Below are 17,832 nucleotides of genomic sequence, written 5' to 3'. Positions count from 1 at the left end.
GAGGACCTGGGTTCAATTCTCAGCACCCATGTGGCAACTCACAACTTTCTGTAACTTCTGTTTCAGGGATGCAATGACATCACACAGATATACCTTCAGGGGAAACACCAATGTACATAAAATAAGAATAAATTAATTTAAAAAATTCTTTAAAAAATACCTGTGCTGGCCGGGCGTGGAGGCTCACACCTTTAATTCCAGTGCTTGCTTGGGAGGGAGGCAGAGGCAGTTGGATCTCTAAGTTAGAGGGCAGCCAGGGCTACACAAAGAAATCCTGTCTTGAAAAACCAGGAAAGTAAAGTGTTTTAATAATATATCATTTGGGAGGCTGGAGAGATGGCTCAGAGGTTAAGAGCACTGCCTGCTCTTCCAAAAGTCCTGAGTTCAATTCCCAGCAACCACATAGTGGCTCACAACCATCTGTAATGGGGTCTGGTGCCCTCTTCTGGCCTGCAGGCATACACACAGACAGAATATTGTATACAAAATAAATAAATAAATAAAATATAAAAAAATATATCATTTGCTAGATAGTAAGAGTATTTTTAAAAACTTCATTGTTAAAAGCCTACAGTTGATGCTTTTTATACTATTCATTTCAGTACTGGTGTAAGGTCCTGTATGTAGTATTTACTTGTATTGCTTATCAATGATGATATTTTAAAATATAATTGGAGAAGTATATTTAGCTGTCATAAGTAATAGTAAAGTTCTAACTTTCATAGTCTTTAGATATTAAATTGTGACATAGTATTAAAAGTATATTTCGATTATTTATTTATATTTTTTAAATATACACATTCTTAAAAGAACATGTATAAAATTTAATTTTCCTTATATCTATTTAATAAAAGTAAAGATACATTTCTATGGAAAACCTACCATCAACTTCCCATGAGCGGGTATAAATTTTCAGTCTGTTTCCATGTCTTCAGAGATGTACACTATTGGAAGAAAAATGGTCTCAAGAAAAAGCTGGTTACAAAGTCAGTGGTCTGGGTCTATCCATTCATGAGACAACTTTCTCATACTGATTGACAGCTTTTTCATAGGATCCCCTCCTTCAGTTACAAGAGGTTCTATCTTCTGCCCTGATAGACTATTTTATTTGTCACAAAGCGGGCTTATGTAATGCAAATAAGTCTGCTTTTGTAATGTGAGTCTGTTCACTGTAACCTAAAATTTTCTGTTTATCCATCTGCTCTGTAGAGCCTCTTCAATTAGCAAGAATAAATAGCTCCGTAATCCCTTAGTGTACCTTTTAAAGGTAATCTCTGGATGTCTCCAGAGAAAGGGATATTTATTGTTACTTCCAAAGAAGGTAGCATTTTTCAAAGACACGAAATTATTTTAATTGTATTTTGTTCAAGCACATTGTTTACTGCTAACAGTGGGAAATTTATTCTGGCTCTTTTTGAAAATGTGAATGACCATTCTTTAGTCAAATACTAATTTTTTTTAACTGGATTTACTTCAAAGAATGCGTACCGTGCTACATGTGGTAGTCTATGCTTATAAGCTACCTTAGCACTTCAGAGGTTGAGGGACTAACGTAGCGGCTATTCAACAAGGCCCTTTAGCGTAAGACTGTAACTGAAGGCTGTGTGTGAGCTGCCATGTGGGTGCTGGGAACCAAACCCAGGTCGTCTGGAAGAGCTGTCAGGGCTCTTAACCACGGAGCCATCTCTCCAGCCTCCTTTTGTTGTTGTTTTATGTGTGTCATGTTGTTCAGACTGGCCTCAGATGTGCTATGTAGCTGAGGATGGACCTTTAAACTACTCATTATTCTGCTTCCATTTCCATGTACTACATTACAGACGTGTGTCCCACACCTGACTTGACTTATAGGTTACATGCTGTATGTGCCTTTCTGAGCCTCTATGTCTCATAGAATCTCATTGGTTTAAAGATAATAGCTTTGTAAAAAGATTGAAGGTAACCAAAATTAAAAGAACCCATGCTTTGGAAAACTTCATCATTGCTTTGCTTTTTGGTTTTGTCAGTGCTGAGTCCACCTTTGCTGTGAAGCTATTTCAGCAAAGGACAGTTAACCTATCGCAAGCAACAGTTTTTCAGACAATATAGTTGGAATTCTTCTCCATGACTCCAGGTGTCACAGAATTTACCTCTAGCTATGCAAATTAATTTGCATCCTGATAAATTGACAGTTTATCTGAGATGGAAGAGGGTTAAAACTGGGAGACTTAATTGTATCTTGCCTTTAAAAAGCCTTATTCCACTCTCAAGTTTCTTTTTTATCGGAAGCACTGGCCTTCCTGTATCACCCCCCCTTTAAAATCATAACCATACTGTGAATCATTATTAAAATTTTATGTGCAGTATAGCTTTTTCTTCTGTTTGTGAGATATAGCTTGTTTTAAATATACAGAAATGTTTTAGTGTGTGGGATTTTCTTGTGGGAGCGAGGAGGGAAGAACAATGAGCTCATTGCTTGCCTGGAGAGTTAACCGAAAGGACAGATGCAACATGGGCCCTGCAGTGTCAACTGCTCCAGTAGCTGCATCAACAGATTCTCAAGTCCTGGCTTTAAAGCTAATGACAGAAAACAGTTCTGTTATTAGCTAGATATTTAACTTAAGCATGTTATTCTATCCTATACCTGGGGTTTATCTATAAAATTACAGTGTTGTGAGAATTAAATTAAAAATAGTTAAAGTAAAAATGGTTGGCATTTGCTATGATAGCTGCTGTTTTGTTGTTGCTTTGTCCTGGTAAGGGCTACTTTAGTCTCATCTATATTTTCACATTGGGTCATTTGGAATGCCAGGGTATCATCCCTGGAATCAGTCGTTTGAAGATTTCAAATGTATCATTTTCTAAATTTTGAATATTTAAAAAGATAATAGAGAACCAATCTATAGTAAGCTATTCAGATGTAAAATTGATTCTATCTTTATATTTTATTATATATTATTGAATAAATTAATTACTATAAAGCAATCTGGAAGAAGTATCTGTTTTCTTTACATTCTTTTATTTGAACAAATTACATCTATTGTGATTACTGTCTGGATGTAAGGACTCAATCAAGGCTTTCTTTTCTTTTTCTTCATTAATTATTTATATTTTAAGAGAGTTTATCTATTTATTATGTATACAACATTCTGCCTCCATGTATGCTGCAAAGCCAGAAGAGGGCACCAGATCTCATTACAGATGGTTGTGAGCCATCATGTGGTTGCTGGGAATTGAACTCAGGGCCTCTGGAACTCAGGTCGTATGGAAGAGCAGTCAATGCTCTTAACCACTGAGCCATCTCTCCAGCCCACCCATCAACCAAGGCTTTCTAAAACCTTTTTGACAGTGTTATTTACATATATTAGGCCCAGCATTTATTTTGCCATATTAGTCTCAGTTTAATTTTTTCTTGAAGTTTCTTCTTGATACAAGAAAGCAGCTATTTGTGAATTGCTGATATAACCAAAAAATTTTTTATGAAAAATTCTTTTTGAAATGGTATGGAAGAGAAAACTATACATTTAAAATAAAAGATGTAAATAGCCTTGTGATTCTGTATTCATATTTCTTTACTGTTAACATTTCTCACTTAGACTAGCCTTTTTTTTTGTAAGTTTTTATTTGTATGTGTATGTATGTATACCAGGTGTCTGTGAGTTCCCATGGAGGTTACTCAGCCTTTTCAGCTCCTGAACTAGCTTTTTTGTTGTTGTTGTTTGGTTGGTTCGTTTGTGTGTGTATGGGTGTGTTTTGGGTTTTTTGTGGTTTTTTGTTTGTTTGTTTGTTTTGTTTTATTTTGTTTTTGTTTTTAGGTTTTTTTTTTTGGTTGTTTTGTTTTTTTATTTTTGAGACAGGGTTTCTCTAGCTTTGGAGCCTATCCTGCAACTAGTTCTTATAAGACCAGGCTGGCCTCGAACTCACAGAGATCCACCTGACTTGAACTAGTGTTTTTTAAAAATAACCTGTGTGTGTGTGTTAGTGTTGTACGTGGGAATAAGAGGACAACTTATAAGAGTCATTTCTTTTTTGCCACTATGAGAGTCCTAGGGATGGAACTCACATCCATATTTAGCTTCCCTATCATATGACTCCTTATCTGACTCAGAATCAAAGTAGTGTGGTGTTCTTATTTCTATTAATTTGTTACTATTATTATAGATGATTATATTAAATACTGATGTTAGCAAATTAGCACAGGAGAAAGTACTTTGTAATTCTTTCAACTATAAATCTACAGAAATAATGAAAAATACTGTCATTGCCAGGCGGTGGTGGTGCACACCTTTAATCTCAGCATTTGGGAGGCAGAGACAGGCAGATCTCTGTGAGTTCAAGGCCTATACAGTCTGGTCTATACAGCGAGTTCCAGGACAGGCTTCAAAGCTACACACAAACCCAATCTCAAAAAACAAAACAAAAAACTGCCACTAAATTAAATTGAAATTTATTTTCACTCCAGTGATTCCTTTTTAGTGTGGAAAGATGAACATATAGAATTTTTTCTCAAGTTGACATTATTTTCTTTGTTTCCCATTTTAAGTGAACAGGTTTCTCAAATGCTATTATTTTTAATCAGCAGTCTGTTATAACCACCTACCAGTGTCTGTGTACTAATTTGTATTATTTATGCCAATATTATTTAATAATATAACATTGTACAAAACCATTTTTGCAATGCAAAGGAAGATATTAACTATTTTTACTGACTCCAGCATCTTAAGCGTGAGTATTTGCATATTCCTTTGCTGTTGCAATTTTTTTATTCCTTAATACTCTTTTACGTGAAATTGAGTAATCTTGTAAATAAGAACTTTGTACCAAAATGTTTCCTTTGTTATAATTCTGTTTTATTTTAGGTGATAGCCTAAAATTTTGTATGTATTTTTTCTTTCTTAAAATAGATGATTCATAATTATATGGAACACTTAGAAAGAACCAAACTTCATCAGCTCTCAGGAAGTGATCAACTAGAGGCTACAGCTCATAGTAGAATTAGGTAAGCTTTGTTATACATTTTTGCCTGAGAAAATGTGAAATCGATAATCAATCTTTTGTTTCTGTTTTTCCTGTTTTTTTAATCTGGAAACAATGGTCTGCTCCCAGAGTATCTCCACTGTGATTGGCATGCAAAGGGAAAGAGTAGCATGCAAAAATAGAAATAGAAATGCCATTTAAAAGGTTAGATTATGAACCTTATAAATTACAAGCAACATATTGTAGGATTTTAATTATTTTTTTGATTCTTGGTGGGAAATCAGAGTAGGTTTGAAATTTTCCAGTTTGTGGGTATGCCGAAAATTTTTGATTTCTTTCATATAATTGGTCCTTTCTGTTGCGGAGAGGCAGGCTTGAAAGGATTAGCCAGCCATCTGTTTGATGTAGGCGTGTGAATAAATTATGTAGATCCTCTAGGTATTGTAGCCAATGAGCTAAGCCAAGACTCTTAGTGGAGAGGAACGTAGTTAATAGGCTGGCTGTCCTCTGGGTTGCTGCATAAAAGCTAGGAGCAGCAGCTCTATGGTTATGAGGTGGGGAGAGTGAAATGACGTCATCACTTGGGAGCCGCTGCAGGATGGAGTGGAAAGCTGCTGCTGATGGCATTGTTTTTGTGGCAGCAGCTGAATGACAGATCCTCACTACAAAGATACCCCGTTGGCCCCCGTGTAGGCCTCCTGCTTCGGACGTTTCACCATGCCAGCACAGCGCCATGAATCCTGGATGCATGCTGCTGTTTGTGTTTGGCTTTGTTGGCGGGGCGGTGGTCATTAATTCTGCTATCTTAGTATCTCTCTCTGTTTTGCTGCTTGTGCACTTTTCTATTTCTACCGGCGTGCCAGCGCTGACGCAGAACCTACCAAGGATACTCAGGTACTCCAGTCTCTCTTGGAAGCTCCTGCTTTGCCGGTTTTCTTCTTCTTCTTCTTCTTTTAAATTCTTAGCACGATGGGTCTGCTTTGTAACCATTTCTGTTGCAGATTCAGAAAATGGAAAAAGGCCTGAAGCTAGGATGTCTGTTCTTATTTTATAGGTTCCTAAATGGAACCCTGCTTTGTGTTTGGAAATTTTAGACCGAAGAAAGGGATTTTCTGTTGTACTTGTACACAGATACAAGGTCAGTGTGGTCTGAATATTAAAGAACAGGGAAGTGCAAGAGCCAAGTACCAGGTCCACATTTGTATAGCTCTGGATTTAGCTTCTGAGCATTGAGGAACAAATAGCTTTTATTGTGGGTGTTGCAAATGGCTGGCCACAGAATATAGGCTTATTTTGTTTGAGTTATCCTTTGCCTGGTGAAAGGTTTGCTATCAATTTTATAATTTTTAATAACTGCTTGTGGAAACTGGTATTTTTCTGCTACCATAAAATATATTTTAAACTAAAAACAAATCTGAATTCCTAAGACAAAAATAGACTGCCTTTGCCTTTCCCTCGTTATTTGCACATCAGAGTTGTGAGAGCGAGAGAGCTTTACAAAGCCTATTCACTATTGTTTGGTCAGATGTTGCCTTTTCTTTTCTTTGTACTCCTGGGTGACAAATGTCCATGCCTGCTTGTGGGGGTGGTCATCAGCCTGTGTAGCTTTGCTCTTGTTCACTCTACTTGCATCCTGAGCAAACCGTCTTCCACATCTTCAATGTTTATGGATTTGTTTTCTTGTTTCCTAACTCCTAAGCCCAAAGTATCTGATTTGTTCAGATTACTATTATGTCCATGGTTTTAAGTTCATAGAATATAACTCATTAGTGTTTAAGTGATTATAAAAATACTTAAATGCTAATTCAGATTTAGGCAAGAAGAAAAGAAGTAGCTCCTTCCATATGGTTTTTTTTAATCCATAGGCTAGCTCCCATTTAGTTTTATCATTCAGAAATTAGATTTCTTATAAGGTCTAAAACTACTTGATAATTTATTGTCTTATATATTAGTCGTGTAGTCTCAGCTGGCCTTGAACTTTGTAGGAACAGACTCCCCTCAGTGCTGGGATTACTGTTTTTTGCTTGGCTCTTTCCTGCTGTATAAAAGTGAGGGACAATTTCATTATTCTGTATTATGTATTAGTACACAGAAGAGTTGTGTACGAGTTATGTATACTTAGGAAGTAAGGAAATTAAAAACCTGTAAGCTCAAAAATATGTATTATATTAACATAAGACTAATATTAAGGGACTGTCTTAGGCTTAGGCTCTGTTGGAGAAGGCATTGCCATGAAGTGGCTAAACTTGGAGCTACACTGTCCCCCAAGTATGCAGCTCTTGGGCCTTTGGCATTTTGTTTCATCTCTTAGTTTCCTCCTCTTAAGTATTTACCTCAGTGACTAGATTTAAAAATCAAGTGAGCTGTTATTTTTCACTTTATTACAGTTGCAAGATACATGGTCCATTATATAAGTAAGTCAGATTCACAATCATTTGTGTGTCTCACATTTTTAATAGAACTGGTTTTAATCTCAGTCCTGTCAGTTGCTATTACATAAAGTCTTGGAACATCAATTTTCCTATTCTGAAATCTGAGAAAGCAGTGCCAGTTTCCTGGTTGGCTAGATCAGTAATGTAAATCAGTTATCTGGCTCAATACCTGTCATGTGGTGAGTTGTTCAATGCATGTGATCTTTTGTCTGTCCCTTGATCTGTAAGATAGATCTTACTAATCAGTTGTTTTTGTTGTGATTATAGCCAAGAGACAATTTGAAATAAATGTTTTCAAAATCAGATCTACATATAAACTAAGATTTAAATAACCAACTTAAAAATCAGTATATGGAACTAAAGCTACTAGTTAGAGAATATAACAAAGATTCTGATACTTAACATCTTTTCTTCTGTTAGTGAATAAAATGGCTAGAGAGTGATAGCAGATGTTTCAGTTTAGGGATTTAAATCTGTCACTTACTATTTTTCTACAAATTCCCCATTCTTTAACTTTCCTGTGACTTTTATCGCAGGGCTTAATACATACACTACCAAAAATGTACACCAACAAAGTTTGAAACTAGTGTTTTCCTTGCAAGAGTTTTGTTTGAGAGTTGGATACTATCAAACTTACATAACTGTGTCTTCCCCCATCAGTTTTCTAACTGATCGATACAGACAGGAGCATATGGTGAGACTATTTTTCTGAGCTGGAGCAGAGAAGCCCATGGTGTCTTTGACCCATTTGACAGATGGCTTAAAGTCCCCTTCCTAGGAATCTATTTCTCTGAAAAACTGATAAAAGCAAAATGGAGAGTTGGCAATTTTACTTGTGCTTTAGATTACATAGATGAAATAGGAATGAGAAAAATGAGAAAAAACAGGGTTGGGATTTAAGAACAAAGGAACTGAAATAATGTCGTTTAAAGTTAGAGCTAATAAGGCTCAAGAAGCAAATTCTGCTGCTTGGAAATAAAAACATGTAATATGTGCTATACTATTCATTAGGAAAAAATTCTTTTTGTTTTCCACTTATAAAATATCTGACTAATGTTTGTTTTGTTTGAAAATGGCATTTATTTATTTATAGATGGAGGTCAGAGGGCAACCTGTGAGAGTTAGTTCTCTTCTGCCATGTGGGTCCTAGAGATTGAACTCAGGCTGTCAAGCTTGGTAGCAACTAACTGCCTTTATCCACTGAGTCATCACTCCAGACCTGTGGGGTTGTTGTTGTTGTTTGTTGTTTTGGTTTGGTTTGGGTTTTTTGGGTTTTGTTTGTTGTTTTTTTCTCTTTTTTTTTTCTGTTTTTGAGGCAGGGTCTAATGTAAAACTGGCAGACTTCTCTCTTGCTTTGTGGTAAAGGGTGACCTTGAACTCCTGATCCTCTTCCCGTTTCTACCTCCCAAGCAGCTGGGGCTGCAGGTATGCGCCACTACTCGCAGTAAAAAAGACTTTTGGAAAAGAGCTGTCCCTTTTTTCTGGCAGTGGTTTTCTTCTTCATACCCTGCCTAATGGAACTAATATAGTATGATTTGTAGAAAACTAGAATTATTTATTTATTTATTTTGGTTTTTCAAGACAGGGTTTCTCATAACTTTCAAGTCTGTCCTGGAATTAGCTTTTGTAGAACAGGCTGGCCTTAAACTCACAAGGTCTGCCCCTCTGCCTCCCGAGTGCTGGGATTAAAGGAGTGCACCACCACTGCCTGGCTTGAAAACTAGAATTTTTATGAAAAAAAAAAAACTTCTGAATTTTTACTATTGAATAGTATCCCTGTTTCAGAGTATATTCATTTTCCTCTAGGCAGAAAAACCCTACCCTAAAATCACCCAGTGACTGTAATTTGAGGAAGCAGGAAGACTAGGAACAAGGAACCTACACTATCAAAGCTCAGCAGCTCTTTGCAGTGGTCACCAGACCAGATCACCACCAGCTTCCCGGCAGATCTCCAGTACTGGGTTAGATTAGGCTGATTACTGAGACCTTGTCTCTAAACAACCCCAAACGAGCCAACCAAAAATCACTGTCCAGTTTCTTGACACTTTTTTTAATTTCTGGAACTAAACTTTTTAGGCTGTCCTTTCTCTTTGGTATATATTTATTTAGGAGTGCATACATTGTTTAAGAGAGCTGGTTGCAAACTAATGAGACTAAGCTTTCTATGACCCAGGTAGACCTTGACCTTGTAATCCTCCTGCCTCGTTTCCAAGTAGCTGGGATTTCTGGTCTGTTCATAGCCTAGACTTCTAACGTAGAGTTATGATAAATGAAAAACTAAGATGAATGTTTAATTTTCCCCCCTTTTCAAATAGAAAAGAACGGCCTATATCATTAGGAATTTTTCCGCTACCTGCTGGAGATGGATTGCTTACACCTGATACTCAGAAAGGAGGCGAGACCCCAGGATCAGAGCAATGGAAATTTCAGGAATTAAGTCAACCACGTTCTCATACCAGCCTGAAGGTAAGCTTTATTTTTGTCAGTTTACATTTTATACACTTTGTTATCCAAATAAAGTAGCAGGAAACCAAAGGATATTAAAATATAATAGTTTAGGACTGGCCAAATAGCTTACTGGGTGAAAATACTTGCCATCAACCCTGACAGTCTGAGTTTAATCCTCAGGATCCACATGTTAGAAGGAGAGAACCAACTTCTGATTATCCTCTGACCTCTCCTCTACACAACCACATGATCCTAGTTCACACTTCATCCCACTCCACACACATAAAATCTAAACTTAGAAAACAATATAGTCTATATACATTTTAGCTTGAAAGTTATTTTTAAAAGAACAACAACAGCAAAAAAAACTTGAGAAGAGCTCTTCCCAGGGGTTTATGTTTTTGCTAGTTAATTTTAAGTTGTATAGAAAAACAAAACCAAATACCATTAAATCTTTATCCTAATTACGATGGTCACCATTGCTGTGATGAAACACCATGACAAAAGCAGCTTGGGGAGAAAAGGGTTTGTTTGTTTTATGGATAGTTGAACATTATCATAGAAAGTCAAGGCAGGAACCTGGAGGCAGGAGCTGATTCAGAGGCCATGGAGGAGTTCTACTTTCTGGCTTGTTCCATTGGCTTGCTCAGCCTGCTTTCTTATAGTATCCAGGACTACCAGCCCAGAGCTGGTACCACCTCACAATGGGCTGGGCCCTCCAACATCAATCACTAATTAAGAAAATGCCCTACAGGCTTACTTATAGCCCAATTTTAATGGAGGCATTTTCTCAATTTCGACTTCCTCCTTTTTGGTGACTCTAACTTGTGTCAAGTTGATATAAAACTGGCCAGCACAGTCTTGGTTAGTATACTAATGACAAGAATTTCTTTTACATTTAGTCTGTGTAATATGAATCTAGAATTTAGGGTGCAGTGACTTGTGGGCCTAATTAGGATTTTGTTTGTGTTCGTTTTTTGTGGTTCTGAGAATCAACTTAGGGTCTTGTTATTACTACTTTTGGAAGCCTATATCCAGAGATTCTAACTTTATTGATTTATTTTTAGTATTATTGTTATTGATGGGACACCTACTTGTTAAGGCACATTTGTGGAAGTCAGAGGACAACTTTTGGAAATTGTTCTTTCTTCCACCATAGGTTCTAGAAATAGAATTCAGCTATTCAGGTCTGTGCTGCCAGCACTTCTGCCTACTGAGTCATCTCTCCAATCTTCAACTCTGGGTTGTGAGCATGATAAGCAAGCCCTCTATTACTGAGATATATTCCTTTTTATTTTGAAGCAATGTCTCACTAAATTGCTCAGGTTAGCTTTGAATTCATGCAGCTGTATTTTAAACTGGCCTTGAACTTGTGATAATATTCTTTCCTGAGCCGTAGACTAACAGATTATTATATTAGTGTTTACCATAAGGCCTTGTTTATGTCTTTTTTTTTAATTAAAAATTTATTATAGCTGGGTAGTGGTGACACACACCTTCAATCCCAGCATGCAGAGGCAGAGGCAGACAGATCTCTAAGTTCAAGAACAGTCTGGTCTACAAAGAGAGAGTTCCAGGATAGCCGGGGATACACAGAGAAGTCCTGTCTTTAAAATAAAAAAAAACTATATACATGTTTTATATATTTGTGTATATATATATGTGTGTGTGTTATTTTTTAAAAATAATTTATTTTATTTTATGTGCATTGGTGTAAAGATGTCAGCTCCCAGGGAGCTAAAGCTACAGGCAGTTGTGAGCTGCCATGTGGGTGCTGGGAATTGAACCTGGGTCCTTTGAAAGAGCAGCCAGTGCTCTTAACTGTTGAGCCATCTCTCCAGCCTCAATATGTGTGTTTTATATATGTGTGAGATATAAGTACACACACACACGTCTGTGCATCTGCTTGTTGTCTAGATGTGTACCACTTTGGTGCAGTGCCTATGGAGGCTAGAAGAGGGCATGGAATCTCCTGGAACTGAAGTTACAAGTAGTAGTGTGACACTCAGTGTGGGCACTCAGAATGAAACCCAGATTCTCTTCTTGAGCAGCAAGTGTTTTCAACCCCCGAGCCATCTCTCCAGCCCCTCGTATTTAGGTGAAAATTACCGTCACCTCAAATCCTTGTTTCACTGTTGAAAAAGTCACACTTTAGCAAGGCTTCCCCTTATGGGTTTTTTTAAATTATTATTATTAATTTGAATCAGGATCTTACTATGAAGCCCAGATTGCTCTTGAACTCAAGGTAGTCCTCCTGCCTCAGCCTCCCAAGTCCTTGGGGCCTTCCAGCATGCTCTATTGTGATTTCACTTTAAAGACACAGCAACACATTTTTCCTTCCTGAAAACTATTTTATGAAAGTGATAAATGAAAATGCATTGTGTTTAGCCAAAAAGTCTTAGTGTTAATTCTTTTGGTTTTTTTGAGACAGGGTTTCTCTGTGGAGCTTTGGAGCCTGTCCTGGAACTCGCTCTGTAGACCAGGCTGGCCTCTAACTCACAAAAATCTGCCTGCCTCTGCCTCCCAAGTGCTGGGATTAAAGATGTGCACTACCACTGCCCGGGCTTGGTGGTAATTCTTTAAAGAATTTATGTTTTGATCTAGAACAATTTAGTAAGTGATAAATGTAATTAACAATAGAGATAGATACATTAATAATACTCATTTTTTTTAAAGTTTTTAAGTTAGTCATGGTTACATGCAACTATAGTTCTAGCTATTAGGAAAGCTGAAGCAGGAGATTTGCGGTCAGTTTGAGTGTAGCACAGGCTACATAATGAGTTTGAGCAACTTAGTCTACACAGTGAGATCCTATCTCAGCATCAGAGAGAGAGAAAGGATGAGGAAGAGAAAGCTGTCATTTGAACTCATCCTGGGCAACATTAGGCAACATAGACCTTACCTAAAGAAACAAGCACATAAAAATTTAAAGTTATATTCTATATCTTATAAGAGAATATTTACAAAGGGATTATTGTTTTATTAAAACAAAGCCAACCAAACATGGTAGAGCACACCTTTAATTCAATTCCAGTACTCTGGAGTAGAGGCAGATCTCTGTGAGTTCGAGGTCAGCCTGGTCTACATAATGAATTTCAGAACAGCAAGAGCCATATACTGAGACCCTGTCTCCAAAACAAATTTTAAAAAATAATAATAATAAAAGGGAAAAAAGTCTTAGTTTCTTGTAAATCCACTGTGTCATTAAACAGACTACTACCTGTTTATTTATATATAAATGAATTCTTCCTCCTCCTCCTTTTTGGTAAAGCATGGTCTCGGATATCCCAGGCTAGCTTCTCTACATAGCTACTCACTATGACCTTGAACTTCTGATATGACTCAACTTCCTGAGTGCTACAATTATAGTAATCTTGTGCCAATACACCTGGTTAATGTGGTGCTAGAAACTGAACAAAAGGCTTCATACATGCTAGATAAGCACTTGGCTAACTGAGCTACATCCCCAGATCCTTATATCCTTTCTTGCTTTTCTCCCCTATAATATTTATCATTATCTAAGTACCTGTTAATATCTTCTAAAAGACTAAGCCATTTATTTATTTACTTTGTTTCTTTTCTATGAAAACATAGTTACAGGGAATTTATGTACCGTTACATTCTTAGCATTTAGGAAAATGTTCAGCAAATTGTAGTAACTCAGTACATGTTTTTTTTGGTATTGTGACAGGTCACACTATATATCCTAGGCTAGTGGTGTACTCGTAGTCTTCCTGTCTCAACCTTCTTTCTGTTAGGATTATAGACATGCACCACCAAAACCAGCTAGAACATACTTGTTTTTGAGAGAAGGTTTTTCTGTGCAGCCCTGGCTACCCTGAAACTCATTTTATAAACCAGGCTGGTCTCAAACTAAGAGATCTACATGCTCCCTGCCTTCTGAGTGCTAGGATTAAAGGCATGTGCCATCCACCATTGCCTAGAAGTTTGTTTCTTCCTCCTCCTCCTCCTCTTCCTCTGCCTCATCTTCTTCTTGTTGTTATGTCTTGGTGTTCTTATGAACGGTTTTATTTTTGTATGTATTTATGAGTGTATGCCACCTGTGTGTATGTGCCCAAGGAGACCAGGAGAGGACATCAGATCTCCTGAAGCTGAAGTTACAGGTGTAAACTTCCTGAATATGTGTATTGAGAACCAAACTAGGATCCTCTGGAAAAGCCAAAAGGCTCTTAACTGATGAGATGTCTTTCCAGGTCCAAATTATTTGTTTAGATGATAGAATTGCCAGGTGGTGGTGGCACAAGCCTTTAATCCCATTACTTGGAAGACAGAATCAGGCAGATCTCTGTGAATTCGACACAAGCCTGGTCTGTAGAGCAAGTTCCAGGACAGCCAGGTCTACACAGAGAAACCCTGTCTCAAAGAACAACAACATAAGGACTAGATGTTAGAATCTTCTGAGATAATATGAACGATCTTTTAGCTATAGATGATAGAGATATTCAGAACCACTCCATTGATTTTTTGATATATATTCCAAACAATAGGCAGTCACTAATATTTGAAAGTTCTCCTCCTCTCAAAAAGTAAATATTACCTGTCCCACTTCATGTATAATTTGTTAGAAGGAGCCTTGTACTCAGAATATGTCAATAGTAATGTCACTAGAAAACGTTCTAAAAAAAGTAATACATTTTTTTGATGTAGGTTTAGTAGAGCTTCCAAAATACCTCTCTGTCAATCGCTTACTTCCTGTGTTTTTACAGCATGTCAAAAATGTATACTAGGGGCTGGAGAGATGGCTCAGGGGTTAAGAGCACTGGCTGTTCTTCCAGAGGACCCAGGTTCAATTCCCAGCATCCACATGGCAGCTCACAACTGTCTGTAACTCCAGTTCCAGGGAATCTGATACTCTCACACCATTGCACATAAAATAAAGTTAAATAAATTTTAAAAAATGCTTACCATGTGGCAACTATGTTTTAATTACTATCCAAACTGAACTCTAAGGGAAGATTATTGTAATTCTTTTATTTATATCTAGAAACATGCTATAACAACCATATTGACAAATTATAAACCAATTAAAATTATAAATAAAAATATAATTAAAATTATAAAAATTATAAACCAATTAAAATGATTACTGGATTTAATTCATTCTGGAAATACAAAGATACATCACTTTCCAAAGAGTTTGTAAAACAAAATCCAGTTTGATGTATTTGATCTGTGGAAAGGCTCAGGAGGTAACAGTTTTCAGGAACAAGGTGGTACATTGTAGATTGTAAAGTCCAGTTTGTGAAGTATGCCTGCTAATTAGAATCCACATTATTGCTTGCCTGAGTCCTTGTAATTATCCAGAAGCCTTTCTTTAGTTTTGTCAAGACCTGGGAGTCAAGGCTTGATTTCCCACAGGGACCATGTCCTGGGCATGTCACGTGTCCTCTTATCTTGGTTTTCATTTCAGACAGGAATTGGAACAGACTGGTGTGTGTGTGTTCGTGTGTTTGTTCATGCACTGGGTGCTGCTGGCACCACTCACTGTTCCCAAGTTGGGAACAGTCCCCTGAGAACTTTGATAAAAACCTAGTTTTGTTTAGGGAGGGCGTGCTTTGACTTCATTGTGAAAAGGAAAATCGAAGGTCATGATTATAAACCTTAATTTTGCTAGCACAACTTTTTTTGAAGATTAATATATGAGAATGTTCTGTGAGAAAAATCCCATGATGAGTTTTAAACAGTATAACAAGAGGCAACAGAAAACTTTGGAGAAAGGCTACAAAGGAGATGTGCCAATGATTGTAAAGTTATGAACTTTTATGATTTGTTGAAAATATCCTAGTGCGAGAGGTCTGTCAACAATGCCAAGAATTACGAGGGTTTCTGAGAGTGATGCACCTAAAAACTGTTCAAGCCTTTTCTTTACATATTTCCTAATATATTTTTGGATATAGACAAGTAAGTAAATGATAGAATTTCAAGTATTGTTATGACATTAAGAAAGCAAAGTAAAACTGGGTGTGGCGCTTGTTTTTAATCCTAGCATTTTGGAGGCAGTCAGGCAGGCAGATCTCCATGAGCTTAAGGCCAGGTTCGTCATGGAAAGTTTGAGACCAACCAGTGCTATACCATAAGAATGCTGCCTTGAAAAGAGGGGGAAAAGCAGCCTGATTGTAGTGCATACATTTGATCCCAACACTCAGGAGGTCAGCCAGGACTGACATAGTGACACCTGTCTAAAAACAATAAAACAAACAAAAAGTAAAGTAAGGGTCAGCAAGATAGAGCAAGGTGGATCATCCGGAGCCAGGTGGTGTGGCTCACACCTTTAATCCCAGCACTCAGGAGACAGAGGCAGGAGGATCTCTGTGAGTTCATGGTCAGCCTGGTCTACAAGAACTAGTTCCAGGACAGCCAAGACTACTACACAGAGAAACCCTGTCTTGAAAAACAAACAAAAACAAAAACAAAAATAGATCATCAGGTAAAGGCACCTTCCACACACCTGACAGTGTGAGATACCTGAGATCCACATAGTGAGAGGAGAGAAAATGGATTCCTCCTGCAAGTTGTCTTCTGACTGCTCTGTGTGGACACATGCACATACATGCACACACACGCACAGAGATTTAATAGAAAAGAAAAAGCAAAGAAGAGATGTTGAGCACGATCCATGCAAAATATGTACAAGTAAGAAAGCATTACAGTGAAATCTTTAACATTACTAATATGTAGTAATCATAATAAGTAACAGGGAGGAAGCAAGGTAAACTAGAGAATAGTTTGTAATGAAAGATGCTTATTTTTTTAAATATTTATTATTTATTATGTATACAATATTCTGTCTACGTGTATGCCTGCAGGCCAGAAGAGGGCACCAGACCTCATTACAGATGGTTGTGAGCCACCATGTGGTTGCTGGGAATTGAACTCAGGACCTTTGGAAAGGCAGGCAATGCTCTTAACCGCTGAGCCATCTCTCCAGCCCCAGAGATGCTTATTTTTAGATAACAAGATGGGCAAGTAAGAGGAAATGTGCAGAAACAGTTGTGAGGAAATCATGATAGCAATACCAAGGTTCTGTAGTGGGGTCATACCTGGGAATGTTTGAGGTGCAATTTCTCTTCATCCCGTTCCTCTCAAATCTTTGTAGTTGAACTTTATGTCGGGACTTCTGGCCCCTCAGTAATGCTTCCCAGTAAAGCTTCCTAGTTGTAAGTTGTAAGAGCTTGTTACTAGCTAACTCTTACAACTTAAATTAACCCATTTCTGTTCATCTATGTATTACCATGTGATTCATGGCTTTACCTCTCCTCCAACCTGTCTTGCTCCCTCTGCATCTCCTAGCAACTCCTCACACTCCACCCTTCTTCCCAGAATTCTCTGGCCTGAAAATATTATCTAGCTATTGGCCAATCAGCTTTTTATTAATAATGAAAACAACACATTTTCATAGTGTACAGAAGGATTATTCCACAGCATATTTTTTATTTTATTGATATTTATTGAGCTCTATATTTTTCTCTGGTCCCCTCCCTGCCTCTCCCCTTCTCTCTTCAACCCTCCCCCAAGATCCCCATGCTCCTAATTTACTCAGAAGATCTTGTCTTTTTCTACTTTCTACTTCCCATGTAGATTATATCTATGTGAGTCTCTCTTAGTTGTCCGCATTATTGTCTAAATTCTCTGGGATTGTGGTTTGTAGGCTGACTTTCTTTGCTTTATGTTTAAAAACCACCTATGAGTGAGTACATGTGATAATTGTCTTTCTGTGTCTAGGTTACCTCACTCAAAATAATGTTTTCTAGCTCCATCCATTTTCCTGCAAAATTCAAGCTGTCGTTATTTTTTTCTGCTGTGTGTGTTTTACTCCATTGTGTAAATGTACCACATTTTTCTTATCCATTCTTCAGTTGAGGGGCATTTAGGTTGTTTCCAGGTTCCGGCTATGACAAACAAAGCTGCTATGAACATAGTTGAGCCCATGTCCTTATGGCACGACTGAACATCCTTTGGATATATACCCAAAAGTGGT

The 17,832-nt window shown here is 37.4% G+C and overlaps 1 protein-coding gene across 8 annotated transcripts in view; it reads left to right on the top strand.

Annotated features, from left to right (window-relative positions):
* Nucleotides 1-17,832, top strand: part of Spag9 (sperm associated antigen 9) — a 129,474-nt gene that overhangs the window by 44,226 nt on the left and 67,416 nt on the right. For 5 of the 8 annotated variants that reach the window (XM_085695669.2, XM_085695668.2, XM_048446902.3 and 2 more), the window contains exons 4-5: nucleotides 4,881-4,975; nucleotides 9,701-9,851. In XM_085695669.2, the coding sequence (XP_085551795.1) occupies nucleotides 4,881-4,975; nucleotides 9,701-9,851 (246 nt within the window). Of the gene's footprint in view, nucleotides 1-4,880; nucleotides 4,976-5,491; nucleotides 5,848-9,700; nucleotides 9,852-17,832 lie in introns of those variants that run through there. The other 3 variants (XM_085695670.2, XM_048446911.3, XM_048446913.3) reach the window with 3 other exon arrangements.

This window comes from Myodes glareolus, chromosome 9, assembly GCF_982192425.1.
Source record: "Myodes glareolus chromosome 9, mMyoGla1.1, whole genome shotgun sequence".
NCBI lineage: Eukaryota > Metazoa > Chordata > Mammalia > Rodentia > Cricetidae > Myodes > Myodes glareolus.
This window is presented reverse-complemented; position numbering and strand designations above follow the sequence as displayed.